Source organism: Nerophis lumbriciformis, linkage group LG09 (genome assembly GCF_033978685.3).
Source record: "Nerophis lumbriciformis linkage group LG09, RoL_Nlum_v2.1, whole genome shotgun sequence".
Classification (NCBI taxonomy): Eukaryota; Metazoa; Chordata; class Actinopteri; order Syngnathiformes; family Syngnathidae; genus Nerophis; species Nerophis lumbriciformis.
In genome coordinates, this window is record NC_084556.2 from 49,172,395 (window position 1) to 49,190,000 (window position 17,606).

A 17,606-nucleotide genomic window follows, 5' to 3' on the forward strand; every position below is an offset into this window, starting at 1 on the left:
TGTTGGAAACCGCATATTGAATATATAAAGGGACAAATATCCAAATCCATTGCTATTTTTTATAAAGTAAGACACATGCTGAATAAGAAATGTCTGCATATGTTATATTATTCTTTTATTTTTCCATATTTAACATATTGTGTTGAAGTTTGGGGATTTTTTTATAAAACAAACATAGACCCAATAATTAAACTTAAAAGAAGGGTCATTAGAATAATACAGAAAGCGTGCTACTATGAACCTACCAATCCATTATTTATAAGTTCTAATGTGTTAAAATCTTCAGATATTGTGTTTTTAAAAACAATGGAAATTAAAGCTGCAAGCAGCATTGGTCGGGCCCGCGTATTTGGCAGGTGCTAGTCCTAACTGTCCCAATACTTTTGTCCAGTGATAGTCAAAAGTGTCCCAATACTTTTGTCTACTTTTAGTCTGAAGTGTCCCAAGACTTTTGTCTAGTGTACCTACCTTGTCTGCATTGTGTGGGCACGTTGGTGCTTCCTGCTTTTAAGCAGCCATCTTAAAAAAACAGCAGCGCAGCGGGTCTTTGAAGGGTCATAAAATCAAAACCGGAGCAGTTAGAAAAAAGTGCTTCTGTCATTGTAATCACAAGGGTTCAATCTCTCTCCTGTGTTAGTTTGAAGGCGAAACGACAAACGCGCTCAGAGGAGTTCGTTTTTGAAGGAAGGTGACCGGTTTTTACAAAAAATTTGTTTTGAAGTGGGAATAGCAAACTTCCTGTTGATTTTTGCTGGGGGTTGTCAATTTATGAAATGTATGTCTAAGTGAGACCTACATAGAGGTTTTTGTTTCATGTCTCTCCGACCTTCCCGGTGGGAGTTACAGGCAGTTATGTCATTTTTTTCTTCCGAGGAGCAGTTTTTTCTGCGTTTTATTCAAAAATTGCGGTAGAGCGCAATTTTTAGTTTTGGGGTTAGGTTTTTTCATTAGATCACAATTTTAGGCAGTCCTGATGTGTGTGTTCAGTTTGGTGAGTTTTGAAGCATGTTAAGGGGGTCAAAATACAGCTCAAAGAGGCAAAAGTTACTGTTTTTAGTACTTTTTTGTCTTGAAGGGGGAATTGCCAACTTCCTGTTGATTTTTGCCCGAGGATGTACAGTTATGAAAGGTAGGTGTAAGTCACACCTACATAAAGGTTTTTGTTTCATGTCTCTCCGACCTTCCTAGTGGGAATTACAGGCAGTCTAGTTTTTTTTTTTTCCCTAGGGGGCGCTAGAGCGCAATTTTGAGTTTTGCTGTTCGTTTTTTTTATCAAAAGGCAATTTTCGCAGGTCCTGACGTGTGTGTCAAATATGGTGAGTTTTGAAGCATGTTAAGTGGGTCAAATTGCAGCTCAAAGAGGCGGCCGGTATAATAATAATAATAAAACCTTAGAAATTCAATAGGTCCTTATGTCCCATTGTATAAGGACTCCCTTTGGGAGTCCTTATACAATGGGCCATGCGGGCCCTAATTATGTTTCGAGTAAAGAACAACAGCCTTGCAAATTGTATTCTTAGGTTATTTAATTTGAGAGGAGAAAACTATAATTTACGGGGAATATTGATTTTTGAAATAGGTAAAGTAAGAAGGAATATAAAATACAAATGTGTTTCAGTTTTAGGAGTTAAATGGTGGAACAAGCTCAGGGATGAGTTGAAGACGTGTAGTTCTTTGTTAAGGTTTAAGAAAGCCTTGAAAAGGTGAAATAACTGAAAATTATAAAATATAGTAACAATTACTTTCATCCCATTGATTTTTTTTTTTTTAACGTTGATGTTCCAGGTAATCTAATTTTCAGTGAAGGTATAGGATAGGCAAATATAAGCTTTGGCTTCAGCCTATTCCTTTTTTGGTCATTGTTTTTATTTTATTTTTGTGTGTAAATGTGTATAATCTGTAGTGTTAAACTGATCACACAAAAATGGTTGATTGACCGAAATAAACGTATTTCCTTGACTTCAAAAGTCAAACAAAACTCCATTATGTCTGATTTGGTTTTAGAGATTCCCCCTCAGAAGGGTAACAACGATACCAAACATATGATGTGATGATAACCATAGAATCTGTAACGTTCTTGGAAAACATCGGAGTTCAAAGGAGAAAAACAACAACTTCAAAAGCCAAACAAGACTTCTTTATGTCTGATTCGTTTTTGTTTGAGTAGCAATGATATGGAATGTGATGATAACCATAGAATCTGAAATATTTTAATTTACTGTTCTAGTAAAACAATTTGGGAGTACAACCGAAATATTCCAGGCAGAACAAAAAAATTCTAAAGTCGAACAAAACCTATTCATGTCTGAGGATGTGTTTTTTTTAATTCCCCTCAGAAGGGTAACAACAATATGAAATGTGATGGTAACCCTAGAAAGTGTAATAATATTAAAATAATAAATATTTCGTAACTTACTGATTTTTTTTTTAACGTTTTGGTTGAACTCCAAATTTGCTTCTAAAGTCAGACATCATTTTTTTGTAACGTACAAAACACCACCAGGGGGCAGTATCACTCCCCTGTCTCCTCTCTGTTACCTTCTTTTTACACTTGAATGACATTTAAAATGTGGGTGCATGTGTGTTTTATTCATATTTACATTATTTCCAGAACTCAGAAGTTGTGTTCCACTTGGGAGGTTTCACAAAAAGGATTTTTTCTTCTGCAGTTCTCCCACAGGCCATAAGGGGGCAGCCTCCTCCCGGGGAAGTGTCTACTTGACGCCTGGCCTTCTTCATACATTCAGTGTGGCTACATAGGATGACGTCATAGATAGGTGTGTAAATATCATGTATAAATATCATATTTACAGTACAGAAGTGTTAGTGACCTACATACAGCACGCTGCTGGAATGACAATCTCAGCTTTTCCCAGCATGCAACAGCGCCTTTGTCCTCCTTTTACTGTCACACACTCCTTCTCCTCCATCTTCTTCTCCTCCATTTTCTTCTCCTCAGTCACCTTCTTCTTCCTCTCCTTTTTCTCCTTCTTTACTCCATTTTCTTTTCCTTCTTCTTTCTACTCCATCTTCTTCTCCTCAGTCAACTCTTCCTTCTTTTCCTTCTTCTGCTCGTCACCTTTCTTGTCTTTCGTCTTCTTATCCTTCTCCTCCTTCTCCTTCTCCATCTTCTTCTCCTTCTTTCTACTCCATCTTCTTCTCCTCAGTCACCTCCTTCTACATCATCTTCTCCTCCTCCTCCTTGTCCTTTTTCTTCTTCAATATTCCATCTTCTTCTCATTTTATTTTTCTCCTCCTCCTCCCCTTTCTTCTTGTCCTTTGTCTTCTTCTCCTTGTTCTCCATCTTCTTCTCCTCCGTCTTTTACTCCATCTTATTCTCCCTCCTTCCTCTCCTTTTTCTTCTATACTGTACATTCTTCTCATTTTCTTTCTTCTTCTTCTCCTTTTCCTCCTCTCTTTTCTTATTGTCCTTCTCCTCCTCCTCATTCTTATTCTTCTACTCCATCTTCTTCTCCTCCTCCTCAACCCTTTTCTTCTTGACCTTCTTCTTCTACTCCTTCTCTTTTCTTCATCTCCTCCTCCTCATTCTTCATCTTCTTTTTCTTCTCCTCTTCCTTCTTTTACTCCATCTTCTTCCTTTTTACTCCATCTTCTTTTTCTTTATCTCTTCCTTCTCCTTCCTTTTCTCCTCCTCCTTCTCCTCCTCTTCCTTCTTTTACTCCATCTTCTTCTCCTTCTTCTTGTTCTCCTCCTTCTTGTTCTTTTCCTTCTTCTCCTCTTTCTTTTCCTTGTTTTACTCAATCTTCTTCTCCTCCTTCACCTTATTCTCCTTCTCCATCTTATTTTCCTCCTACCTCTCGTTCTTCTTTTTCTTCTCCTCTTCCTTTTCCTTCTTTTACTCCATCTTCTTCTTCCTTCTTTTACTCCATCTTCTTTTCCTTTATCTCCTCCTTCTTCTTTTTCTTCTCCTCTTCCTTTTCCTTCTTTTACTCCATCTTCTTCTCCTTCTTCTTTTCCTCCTCATTCTTTTCCTTCTTCTCTTTATTTTCCTTCTTTTACTCAATCTTCTTCTCCTCCTTCATCTTATTCTCCTTCTCCATCTTATTTTCCTCCTCCCTCTTGTTCTTCTTTTTCTTCTCCTCTTCCTTTTCCTTCTTTTACTCCATCTTCTTCTTCCTTCTTTTACTCCATTTTCTTTTCCTTTATCTCCTCCTTCTCCTTCCTTTTCTCCTCCTCCTCCTTCTTCTTCTTCTTCTTCTTCTTCTTCTCCTCTTCCTTTTCCTTCTTTTACTCCACCCTCTTCTCCTTCTTCCTTTCCTCCTCTTTCTTTTCCTGCTTTTACTCCACCTTCTCCTCCTTCTCTATATTCTTCTCCTCCTTCATTTTATTCTCCTTCTCCATCTTCTTCTCCTCCTTCACCTTATTCTCCTTCTCCATCTTATTTCCCTCCTTCCTCTCGTTCTTCTTTTTCTTCTCCTCTTCCTTTTCCTTCTTTTACTCCATCTTCTTCTTCCTTCTTTTACTCCATCTTCTTTTCCTTTATCTTCTCGTTCTCCTTCCTTTTCTCCTTCTTCTCTTCTCCCTTTTCTTTCTTTTACTCCATCTTCTTCTCCTTCTTCTTTTTCTCCTTCTTGTTCTTTTTCTTCTCCTCTTCCTTTTCCTTCTTTTACTCCATCTTCTTCTTCCTTCTTTTACTCCATTTTCTTTTCCTTTATCTCCTCCTTCTCCTTCCTTTTCTCCTCCTCCTTCTTCTTCTTCTTCTTCTTCTCTTCCTTTTCCTTCTTTTACTCCACCCTCTTCTCCTTCTTCTTTTCCTCCTCTTTCTTTTCCTTCTTTTACTCCACCTTCTCCTCCTTCTCTATATTCTTCTCCTCCTTCATTTTATTCTCCTTTTCCATTTTCTTCTCCTCCTTCACCTTATTCTCCTTCTCCATCTTATTTCTCTCCTTCCTCTCGTTCTTTTTCTTCTCCTCTTCCTTTTCCTTCTTTTACTCCATCTTCTTCTTTCTTCTTTTACTCCATCTTCTTTTCCTTTATCTTCTCGTTCTCCTTCCTTTTCTCCTTCTTCTCTTCTCCCTTTTCTTTCTTTTACTCCATCTTCTTCTCCTTCTTCTTTTCCTCCTTCTTGTTCTTTTCCTTCTCCTGCTCTTTCTATTCCTTCTTTTACTCCATCTTCTTCTCCTTCACCTTATTCTCCTTCTCCATCTTAGTTTCCTCCTTCCTCTCATTCTTCTTTTTCTGCTCCTCTTCCTTTTCCTTCTTTTACTCCATCTTCTTCTTCCTTCTTTTACTCAATCTTCTTTTCCTTTATCTCCTCCTTCTTCTTCTACTTCTTCTCCTCTTCCTTTTCCTTCTTTTACTCCATCTTCTACTCCTTCTTCTTTTCCTCCTTCTCGTTCTTTTCCTTCTTCTCTTTCTTTTCCTCCATCTTCTTCTCCTCCTTCACCTTATTCTCCTTCTCAATCTTATTTTCCTCCTTCCTCTCTTTCTTCTCCTCTTCCTTTTCTTCCTTTTCCTCCATCTTCTCCTTCTTTTCTTCCTTCTTCCTCTCCTTTCCCTTCTTCCCCTTCTCCATCTTCTTCTTTTCCTCCTTCGCCTTCTTCTCCTTCTCCTACTCCATCTTCTTTTCCTCCTTCTTCTCGTTCTTCTTATTCACCTCTTCCTTTTTCTTCTTTTACTCCATCTTCTTCTCCTTCTCCTCCTTCACCTTGTTCTTCTCCTCTTTCTTTTCCTTCTTCCTCTCCTTCCCCTGCTGCATCTCCTCCCACAGTGCAGGAGGTGTTGTGCTCCTGGTAGGAGGAGTGAGTGTGTTCACAGACAAGAAGATGAGGAATGGCTCCAAGCACCTGATCAGTGTTGTCAATAAATAGAAAAGTAATTTAAAGGGTCGTCAGCAAAATAAAAATCCAAGTATTTTAGTTTAGAAAGTTCTCAGAGAGTCCAGTTAGTTGAAATGTGACATCTTCAGAAAAACATCTCTTCTTCTGCTCCTCAAACTGAACTTCATAGCAGCACAAAGGTTGTTCACAGACGTGCTTGGATCCATCGTGGTCTATTAAGGTCCATCATGGTCTGTTAGGGTCCATCATGGTCTATTAAGGTCCATCATGGTCTGTTAGGGTCCATCATGGTCTATTAAGGTCCATCATGGTCTGTTAGGGTCCATCATGGTCTATTAGGGTCCATCATGGTCTATTAAGGTCCATCATGGTCTGTTAGGGTCCATCATGGTCTATTAAGGTCCATCATGGTCTATTAGGGTCCATCATGGTCTATTAGGGTCCATCATGGTCTATTAGGGTCCATCATGGTCTGTTAGGGTCCATCATGGTCCTTTATTAACCTTCACGGCCTTTCATGGTCCTTCATTATCCATCACAGTCGATCATGCTCCATCATGGTCCTTCATTATCCATCATGGTTCTTCATGGTTTATGATGGTCCATCAAGGTCCCTCAGGATTCATCAAGGTCCATCATGGTCCCTTATGGTACATCACGGTCCATCATGCTCCTTCATGGTCCTTCGTAGTCCATCATGGTCCATCATGGTCCTTCATGGTCCTTCATTATCCAACACAGTCGATCATGCTCCATCATGGCCCTTCATGATCCATCATAGTCCATCATGGTCCATCATGGTCCTTCATGGTCCTTCATTATCCAACACAGTCGATCATGCTCCATTATGGTCCTTCATGATCCATCATGGTTTATCATGGTCCATCAAGGTCCCTCAGCATTCATCAAGGTCCATCCTGGTCCCTTATGGTCCATCATGGTACATCAAGGTCCATCATGGTCCTTTATAATCTAGCATAGTGCATAATGGTCCTTCATGGTCTATCATGGTTTATCATGGTCCATCATGGTCCTTTATAAACCTTCACGGCCTTCCATGGTCCTTCATTATCCATCGAGCTTGATCATGGTCTTTCATGGTCTTTCATGGTCCATCATGGTGCATCATAGTCCTTCATGGTCCATCATAGTCCTTCATGGTCCATCATGGTTTATCACGGTCCATCATGGTGCATCGTAGTCCTTCATGGTCCATCATGGTCCATCATGGTGTATCATGGTCCATCTTAATTGATCATTGTGCATCATGGTGCATCATGGTCCTTCATGGTTTATCATGGTCCATCATGGTGCATCAAGGTCCATCACGGTCTCTCAGGGTTCATCATGGTCCATCAACGTCCATCGTGGTCAATCACGGCCCATCACGATCCAACAAGGTCCATATTGGTCTATCATGGTCCATCACTGTCTATGAAAGTCTATCAAGGTCCATCACGGTCTCTCAGGGTTCATCATGGTCCATCAACGTCCATCGTGGTCAATCACGGTCCATCACGATCCAACAAGGTCCATATTGGTCTATCATGGTCCATCACTGTCTATGAAAGTCTATCAAGGTCCATCACGGTCCATCAAGGTCCATCATGGACCATCATGATCCATTACAGTCCATTAAGGTCAATCATGGTGCATCAAGGTCCATCACGGTCCATCATGGTCTATTACAGTCTAAGGTGGTTCAACAGTCTCCATCGTGGTCCATCTCGGTTCTTCACGGTCCCATCCAGGTCCATCAGTGAGGTCCACGTGTCTCAGTGCTCGCAAGTTTACTCCATGCCGTTGCGCAGCATCTGATTGGCTGCAATCAGCATGACGCTGATGATGAACGCCATGGCGAAGGCGCAGATGAGACTTTTCCTGACGCACGTCTGACGATTCTTCTTCTTGGGATGCACTGTGGGACACCAGGACAGTTAGTACAGGACCCCTAGCAAGATGATGTCATTGAAACACCAGGACAGTTAGCACAGGACTCCTAGCAAGATGATGTCATTGAAACACCAGGACAGTTAGCAGAGGACTCCTAGCAAGATGATGTCATTGAAACACCAGGACAATTAACACAGGACTCCTAGCAAGATGATGTCATTGAAACACCAGGACAATTAACACAGGACTCCTAGCAAGATGATGTCATTGAAACACCAGGACAGTTAGCACAGGACTCCGAGCAAGATGATGTCATTGAAACACCAGGACAATTAACACAGGACTCCTAGCAAGATGATGTCATTGAAACACCAGGACAGTTAACACAGGACTCCTAGCAAGATGATGTCATTGAAACACCAGGACAATTAGCACAGGACTCCGAGCAAGATGATGTCATTGAAACACCAGGACAGTTAACACAGGACTCCTAGCAAGATGATGTCATTGAAACACCAGGACAATTAACACAGGACTCCTAGCAAGATGATGTCATTGAAACACCAGGACAATTAACACAGGACTCCTAGCAAGATGATGTCATTGAAACACCAGGAGAGTTAGCACAGGACCCCTAGCAAGATGATGTCATTGAAACACCAGGACAGTTAGCAGAGGACTCCTAGCAAGATGATGTCATTGAAACACCAGGACAGTTAGCACAGGACTCCTAGCAAGATGATGTCATTGAAACACCAGGACAGTTAGCACAGGACTCCTAGCAAGATGATGTCATTGAAACACCAGGACAATTAACACAGGACTCCTAGCAAGATGATGTCATCGAAACACCAGGACAATTAACACAGGACTCCTAGCAAGATGATGTCATCGAAACACCAGGACAGTTAGCACAGGACTCCTAGCAAGATGATGTCATTGAAACACCAGGACAATTAACACAGGACTCCTAGCAAGATGATGTCATTGAAACACCAGGACAATTAACACAGGACTCCTAGCAAGATGATGTCATTGAAACACCAGGACAGTTAACACAGGACTCCTAGCAAGATGATGTCATTGAAACACCAGGACAATTAGCACAGGACTCCTAGCAAGATGATGTCATTGAAACACCAGGACAGTTAGCACAGGACTCCTAGCAAGATGATGTCATTGAAACACCAGGACAATTAACACAGGACTCCTAGCAAGATGATGTCATTGAAACACCAGGACAATTAACACAGGACTCCTAGCAAGATGATGTCATTGAAACACCAGGACAATTAACACAGGACTCCTAGCAAGATGATGTCATTGAAACACCAGGACAGTTAACACAGGACTCCTAGCAAGATGATGTCATTGAAACACCAGGACAATTAGCACAGGACTCCTAGCAAGATGATGTCATTGAAACACCAGGACAGTTAGCACAGGACTCCTAGCAAGATGATGTCATTGAAACACCAGGACAATTAACACAGGACTCCTAGCAAGATGATGTCATTGAAACACCAGGACAATTAGCACAGGACTCCTAGCAAGATGATGTCATTGAAACACCAGGACAGTTAGCACAGGACTCCTAGCAAGATGATGTCATTGAAACACCAGGACAGTTAACACAGGACTCCTAGCAAGATGATGTCATTGAAACACCAGGACAATTAGCACAGGACTCCTAGCAAGATGATGTCATTGAAACACCAGGACAATTAACACAGGACTCCTAGCAAGATGATGTCATTGAAACACCAGGACAATTAACACAGGACTCCTAGCAAGATGATGTCATTGAAACACCAGGACAATTAGCACAGGACTCCTCGCAAGATGATGTCATTGAAACACCAGGACAGTTAGCACAGGACTCCTAGCAAGATGATGTCATTGAAACACCAGGACAGTTAACACAGGACTCCTAGCAAGATGATGTCATTGAAACACCAGGACAATTAACACAGGACTCCTAGCAAGATGATGTCATTGAAACACCAGGACAATTAACACAGGACTCCTAGCAAGATGATGTCATTGAAACACCAGGACAATTAACACAGGACTCCTCGCAAGATGATGTCATTGAAACACCAGGACAGTTAGCACAGGACTCCTAGCAAGATGATGTCATTGAAACACCAGGACAATTAACACAGGACTCCTAGCAAGATGATGTCATTGAAACACCAGGACAATTAACACAGGACTCCTAGCAAGATGATGTCATTGAAACACCAGGACAATTAACACAGGACTCCTAGCAAGATGATGTCATTGAAACACCAGGACAATTAACACAGGACTCCTAGCAAGATGATGTCATTGAAACACCAGGACAGTTAACACAGGACTCCTAGCAAGATGATGTCATTGAAACACCAGGACAATTAATACAGGACTCCTAGCAAGATGATGTCATTGAAACACCAGGACAATTAACACAGGACTCCTAGCAAGATGATGTCATTGAAACACCAGGACAATTAGCACAGGACTCCTAGCAAGATGATGTCATTGAAACACCAGGACAGTTAGCACAGGACTCCTAGCAAGATGATGTCATTGAAACACCAGGACAATTAACACAGGACTCCTAGCAAGATGATGTCATTGAAACACCAGGACAATTAGCACAGGACTCCTAGCAAGATGATGTCATTGAAACACCAGGACAATTAGCACAGGACTCCTAGCAAGATGATGTCATTGAAACACCAGGACAGTTAGCACAGGACTCCTAGCAAGATGATGTCATTGAAACACCAGGACAATTAACACAGGACTCCTAGCAAGATGATGTCATTGAAACACCAGGACAATTAACACAGGACTCCTAGCAAGATGATGTCATTGAAACACCAGGACAATTAACACAGGACTCCTAGCAAGATGATGTCATTGAAACACCAGGACAATTAACACAGGACTCCTAGCAAGATGATGTCATTGAAACACCAGGACAATTAACACAGGACTCCTAGCAAGATGATGTCATTGAAACACCAGGACAATTAACACAGGACTCCTAGCAAGATGATGTCATTGAAACACCAGGACAATTAACACAGGACTCCTAGCAAGATGATGTCATTGAAACACCAGGACAGTTAGCACAGGACTCCTAGCAAGATGATGTCATTGAAACACCAGGACAATTAACACAGGACTCCTAGCAAGATGATGTCATTGAAACACCAGGACAATTAGCACAGGACTCCTAGCAAGATGATGTCATTGAAACACCAGGACAATTAGCACAGGACTCCTAGCAAGATGATGTCATTGAAACACCAGGACAGTTAGCACAGGACTCCTAGCAAGATGATGTCATTGAAACACCAGGACAATTAACACAGGACTCCTAGCAAGATGATGTCATTGAAACACCAGGACAATTAACACAGGACTCCTAGCAAGATGATGTCATTGAAACACCAGGACAATTAACACAGGACTCCTAGCAAGATGATGTCATTGAAACACCAGGACAATTAACACAGGACTCCTAGCAAGATGATGTCATTGAAACACCAGGACAATTAACACAGGACTCCTAGCAAGATGATGTCATTGAAACACCAGGACAGTTAGCACAGGACTCCTAGCAAGATGATGTCATTGAAACACCAGGACAATTAACACAGGACTCCTAGCAAGATGATGTCATTGAAACACCAGGACAATTAGCACAGGACTCCTAGCAAGATGATGTCATTGAAACACCAGGACAATTAGCACAGGACTCCTAGCAAGATGATGTCATTGAAACACCAGGACAGTTAGCACAGGACTCCTAGCAAGATGATGTCATTGAAACACCAGGACAATTAACACAGGACTCCTAGCAAGATGATGTCATTGAAACACCAGGACAATTAACACAGGACTCCTAGCAAGATGATGTCATTGAAACACCAGGACAATTAACACAGGACTCCTAGCAAGATGATGTCATTGAAACACCAGGACAATTAACACAGGACTCCTAGCAAGATGATGTCATTGAAACACCAGGACAATTAGCACAGGACTCCTAGCAAGATGATGTCATTGAAACACCAGGACAATTAACAGGACTCCTAGCAAGATGATGTCATTGAAACACCAGGACAATTAACACAGGACTCCTAGCAAGATGATGTCATTGAAACACCAGGACAATTAACACAGGACTCCTAGCAAGATGATGTCATTGAAACACCAGGACAGTTAACACAGGACCCCTAGCAAGATGGTGTCATTGAAACACCAGGACAGTTAGCACAGGAATCCTAGCAAGATGATGTCATTGAAACACCAGGACAGTTAACACAGGACTCCTAGCAAGATGATGTCATTGAAACACCAGGACAATTAACACAGGACTCCTCGCAAGATGATGTCATTGAAACACCAGGACAATTAGCACAGGATTCCTAGCAAGATGATGTCATTGAAACACCAGGACAATTAACACAGGACTCCTAGCAAGATGATGTCATTGAAACACCAGGACAATTAACACAGGACTCCTAGCAAGATGATGTCATTGAAACACCAGGACAATTAACACAGGACTCCTAGCAAGATGATGTCATTGAAACACCAGGACAATTAACACAGGACTCCTAGCAAGATGATGTCATTGAAACACCAGGACAATTAACACAGGACTCCTAGCAAGATGATGTCATTGAAACACCAGGACAGTTAGTACAGGACTCCTAGCTAGATGATGTCATTGAAACACCAGGACAATTAACACAGGACTCCTAGCAAGATGATGTCATTGAAACACCAGGACAATTAACACAGGACTCCTAGCAAGATGATGTCATTGAAACACCAGGACAATTAACACAGGACTCCTAGCTAGATGATGTCATTGAAACACCAGGACAGTTAGCACAGGACTCCTAGCAAGATGATGTCATTGAAACACCAGGACAATTAACACAGGACTCCTAGCAAGATGATGTCATTGAAACACCAGGACAGTTAACACAGGACTCCTAGCAAGATGATGTCATTGAAACACCAGGACAGTTAGCACAGGACTCCTAGCAAGATGATGTCATTGAAACACCAGGACAATTAACACAGGACTCCTAGCAAGATGATGTCATTGAAACACCAGGACAATTAACACAGGACTCCTAGCAAGATGATGTCATTGAAACACCAGGACAATTAGCACAGGACTCCTAGCAAGATGATGTCATTGAAACACCAGGACAATTAGCACAGGACTCCTAGCAAGATGATGTCATTGAAACACCAGGACAATTAGCACAGGACTCCTAGCAAGATGATGTCATTGAAACACCAGGACAATTAACACAGGACTCCTAGCAAGATGATGTCATTGAAACACCAGGACAATTAACACAGGACTCCTAGCAAGATGATGTCATTGAACCACCAGGACAGTTAGCACAGGACTCCTAGCAAGATGAAACAGAGAATGGTCATGTGATGTGATAAGCCCCGCCCCTCGCTAGAGAAGACACTGGCGTGTCCTTCCGGTCTGTGACATCATCAATAAGTCAAACTGCTCCTGACTTGGGAATCGAAGGAGACAGACAAAGTGAAAGTGAAAGTGAAAGTGAAAGACGCATTATGAAGACTTCTCAGACTTTTGACTCACAACAAGAACCTGATCCAGAACATGACAATCACTTTCATCATCCCTCATGTGTCTCATTCATTGTGTGTCATTCATTGTGTGTGTCTCATTCATTGTGTGTCATTCATTGTGTGTGTCTCATTCATTGTGTGTCTCACTCATTGTGTGTCATTCATTGTGTGTCATTCATTGTGTGTGTCTCATTCATTGTGTGTCTCACTCATTGTGTGTCATTCATTGTGTGTCATTCATTGTGTGTGTCTCATTCATTGTGTGTCTCACTCATTGTGTGTCATTCATTGTGTGTGTCTCATTCATTGTGTGTCTCACTCATTGTGTGTCATTCATTGTGTGTGTCTCATTCATTGTGTGTCTCATTCATTGTGTGTGTCTCATTCATTGTGTGTCTCATTCATTGTGTGTGTCTCATTCATTATGTGTGTCTTATTGTGTTTCATTCATTGTGTGTCTCATTCATAGTGTGTGTCTCATTCATTATGTGTGTCTTATTGTGTTTCATTCATTGTGTGTCTCATTCATTGTGTGTGTCTCATTCATAATGTGTGTCTTATTGTGTTTCATTCATTGTGTGTCTCATTTATTGTGTCTCATTCATTGTGTTTGTCTTATTGTGCCTCATTCATTGTATGTCTCATTGTGTGTGTCTTATTGTGTCTCATTCATTGTGTGTCTCATTCATTGTGTGTCATATTGTGTCTCATTCATTGTGTGTCTCATTCATTGTGTGTGTCTTATTGTGTCTCATTCATTGTGTGTCTCATTCATTGTGTGTCATATTGTGTCTCATTCATTGTGTGTCTCATTCATTGTGTGTCATATTGTGTCTCATTCATTGTGTGTCTCATTCATTGTGTGTGTCTTATTGTGTCTCATTCATTGTGTGTCTCATTCATTGTGTGTCATATTGTGTCTCATTCATTGTGTGTCTCATTCATTGTGTGTGTCTTATTGTGTCTCATTCATTGTGTGTCATATTGTGTCTCATTCATTGTGTGTGTCTTATTGTGTCTCATTCATTGTGTGTCTCATTCATTGTGTGTCTCATTCATTGTGTGTGTCTTATCATGTCTCATTCATTGTGTGTGTCTTATTGTGTTTCATTCATGGTGTGTCTCATTGTGTGTGTCTTATTGTGTCTCATTTATTGTGTGTCTCTTATTGTGTTTCATTCATTGTATGTGTCATTGTATGTGTCTTATTGTGTCTCATTCATTGAATGTGTCATCGTGTGTGTCCTATTGTGTCTCATTCATTGTGTGTCCTTGTCTGTCTCATTCATTGTGTGTGTCTTATTGTGTTTCATTCATGGTGTGTCTCATTGTGTGTGTCTTATTGTGTCTCATTCATTGTGTGTCCTTGTCTGTCTCATTCATTGTGTGTCCTTGTCTGTCTCATTCATTGTGTGTGTCTTACTGTGTCTCATTCATTGTGTGTGTCTTATTGTGTCTCATTCATTGTGTGTGTCTTATTGTGTCTCATTCATTGTGTGTGTCTTAATGCGTCTCATTCATTGTGTGTCCTCGTCTGTCTCATTCATTGTGTGTGTCTTATTGTGCCTCATTCATTGTGTGTGTCTTATTGTGTCTCATTCATTGTGTGTGTCTTCTTGTGTCTCATTAATTGTGTGTCCTTGTGTGTGCCTTATTGTGAGTCAAATTGTGTCTCATTCATTGTGTGTGTCTTAATGCGTCTCATCCATTGTGTCTTAATCTGTCTCATTCATTGTGTGTGTCTTATTGTGTGTCATTCATTGTGTGCGTCTTAATGTGTTTAATTTATTGTGTCTCATTATGTGTGTCTTATTGTATCTCATTCATTGTGGGTCCTTGTGTGTCTCATTCATTGTGTGTGTCCTATGGTGTCTCATTCGTTGTGTGTCCTTGTGTGTCTCATTCACTGTGTGTCTTTGTGTGTCTCATTGTGTGTGTCTTATTGTGTCTCATTTATTGTGTGTCTTAATGTGTCTCATTGTGTGTGTTATTGTGTCTCTTATTCATTGTGTGTCCTTTTGTGTCTCAATTCACTGTCTGTGTCTTATTGTGTCTCATTCATTAAGTGTCCTTGTGTGTCTGATTCTTTGTGTGTCTCATTGTGTGTCTCACTCATTGTGCGTCTAAATGTGTCTCACTCATTGTGTGAGTCCTCGTGTGTCTACATTTGTGTATCCTTGTGTGTGTCATTCATTATGTGTTCTTATTGTGTCTCATTCATTGTGTGTGTCTTCATGCAGCTTGTTCATTGTTTGTCCTTGTGTGTCTCATTCATTGTGTGTGTCTTAATGGGTCTCATTAATTGTGTGTCCTTGTGTGTCTCATTCTTTGTGTGTCTCATTGTGTGTGACTTAATGCGTCCCATTCATTGTGTGTCTAAATGTGTCTCATTCATTGTGTGTGTCTTATTGTGCCTCATTCATTGTGTGTGTCTTATCGTGTCTCATTCAGTGTGTGTGTCTCATTCATTGTGTGTGTCTTATTGTGTTTCATTCATCGCGTGTCTCTTATTGTGTTTCATTCATTGTATGTGTCATTGTGTGTCTTATTGTTTCTCATTCATTGTGTGTGCTTGTCTGTCTCATTCATAGTGTGTGTCTTACTGTGTCTCATTCATTGTGTGTGTCTTATTGTGTCTCTTATTGTGTCTCATTCTTTGTGTGTCCTTGTGTGTGCCTTATTGTGTCTCATTGTGTGTCAAATTGTGTCTCATTCATTGTGTGTCTTAATATGTCTCATTCATTGTGTGTGTCTTATTGTGTCATTCATTGTGTGTGTCATTCATTGTGTGTGTCATTCATTGTGTGCGTCTTAATGCGTCTCATTCATTGTGTGCGTCTTAATGCATCTCATTTATTGTGTCTCATTATGTGTGTCTTATTGTGTCTCATTAATTGTGGGTCCTTGTGTGTCTCATTCATTGTGTGTGTCTTATTGTGGCTCATTCATTGTGTGTGTCTTATTGTGTCTCTTATTGTGTCTCATTCTTTGTGTGTCCTTGTGTGTGCCTTATTGTGTCTCATTGTGTGTCAAATTGTGTCTCATTCATTGTGTGTCTTAATATGTCTCATTCATTGTGTGTGTCTTATTGTGTCATTCATTGTGTGTGTCATTCATTGTGTGTGTCATTCATTGTGTGCGTCTTAATGCGTCTCATTCATTGTGTGCGTCTTAATGCATCTCATTTATTGTGTCTCATTATGTGTGTCTTATTGTGTCTCATTAATTGTGGGTCCTTGTGTGTCTCATTCATTGTGTGTGTCTTATTGTGGCTCATTCATTGTGTGTCTTAATGTGTCTCATTCATTGTGTGTCCTTGTGTGTCTCATTCACTGTGTGTCTTAGTGTGTCTCATTGTGTGTGTCTTATTGTGTCTCATTCATTGTGTGTCTTAATATTGTGTCTCATTTATTGTGTGTCTTATTCATTGTGTGTTCTTGTGTGTCTTTGTGTGTCCGTGTGTGTCCTTTTGTGTCTCATTCACTGTCTGTGTTTTATTGTGTCTCATTCATTAAGTGTCCTTGTGTGTCTGATTCTTTGTGTGTCTCATTGTGTGTCTCACTCATTGTGCGTCTAAATGTGTCTCACTCATTGTGTGAGTCCTTGTGTGTCTACATTTGTGTATCCTCGTGTGTGTCATTCATTATGTGTTCTTATTGTGTCTCATTCATTGTGTGTGTCTTCATGCAGCTTGTTCATTGTTTGTCCTTGTGTGTCTCATTCATTGTGTGTCTTAATGGGTCTTATTAATTGTGTGTCTCATTCTTTGTGTGTTTCATTGTGTGTGACTTAATACGTCCCATTCATTGTGTGTCTAAATGTGTCTCAGTGCTTGTGTGAGTTCTCGCGTGTCTACTTTTGAGTGTCATTCATTGTGCGTCCTTGTGTGTCTCATTTATTGCGTGCCTTTGTGCGTCCTCATGTGTCTTGTTCATTGTGTTTCCATGTTTCTCCTTGTGTGTGTCCTCACGTGTGTGTCCTGTGCTGCTTGACAGGTCTTTGCCACTTTGACTACATGAATATTTCAGACAAGTTGTGAGCAACACAACATTTGACGTCCTCCTCCTCCCTGACGTGATGAGAGCAACAAACACAAGCAGAGACGCACAATCAGGAGCAAGATTGTCTTCAGTGACTAATTGTCTGAGGTTGAAAGGATTGTGTGTAACTCTTCTGCTTGATTCCCTACACAAAGACGCACCAGACGTCTGAACATTCATAATTCACTTGGAAGGCAATGCTTTGACAATTTCGGGACATTACACTTGCACGACATCTCATCCTCAC

General features: G+C 40.7%; 1 protein-coding gene across 1 annotated transcript in view; it reads right to left on the bottom strand.

Annotated features, from left to right (window-relative positions):
• Positions 1–4,527: 4,527 nt before the first annotated feature.
• The window catches only part of caln2 (calneuron 2), a 70,915-nt gene continuing 57,836 nt past the window's right edge, over positions 4,528–17,606 (bottom strand). The window contains exon 6 of the mRNA XM_061962982.1: positions 4,528–7,719. Coding sequence (XP_061818966.1) covers positions 7,592–7,719 — 128 coding nt within the window. The 3' untranslated portion in view covers positions 4,528–7,591. The remainder of the gene's footprint in view (positions 7,720–17,606) is intronic.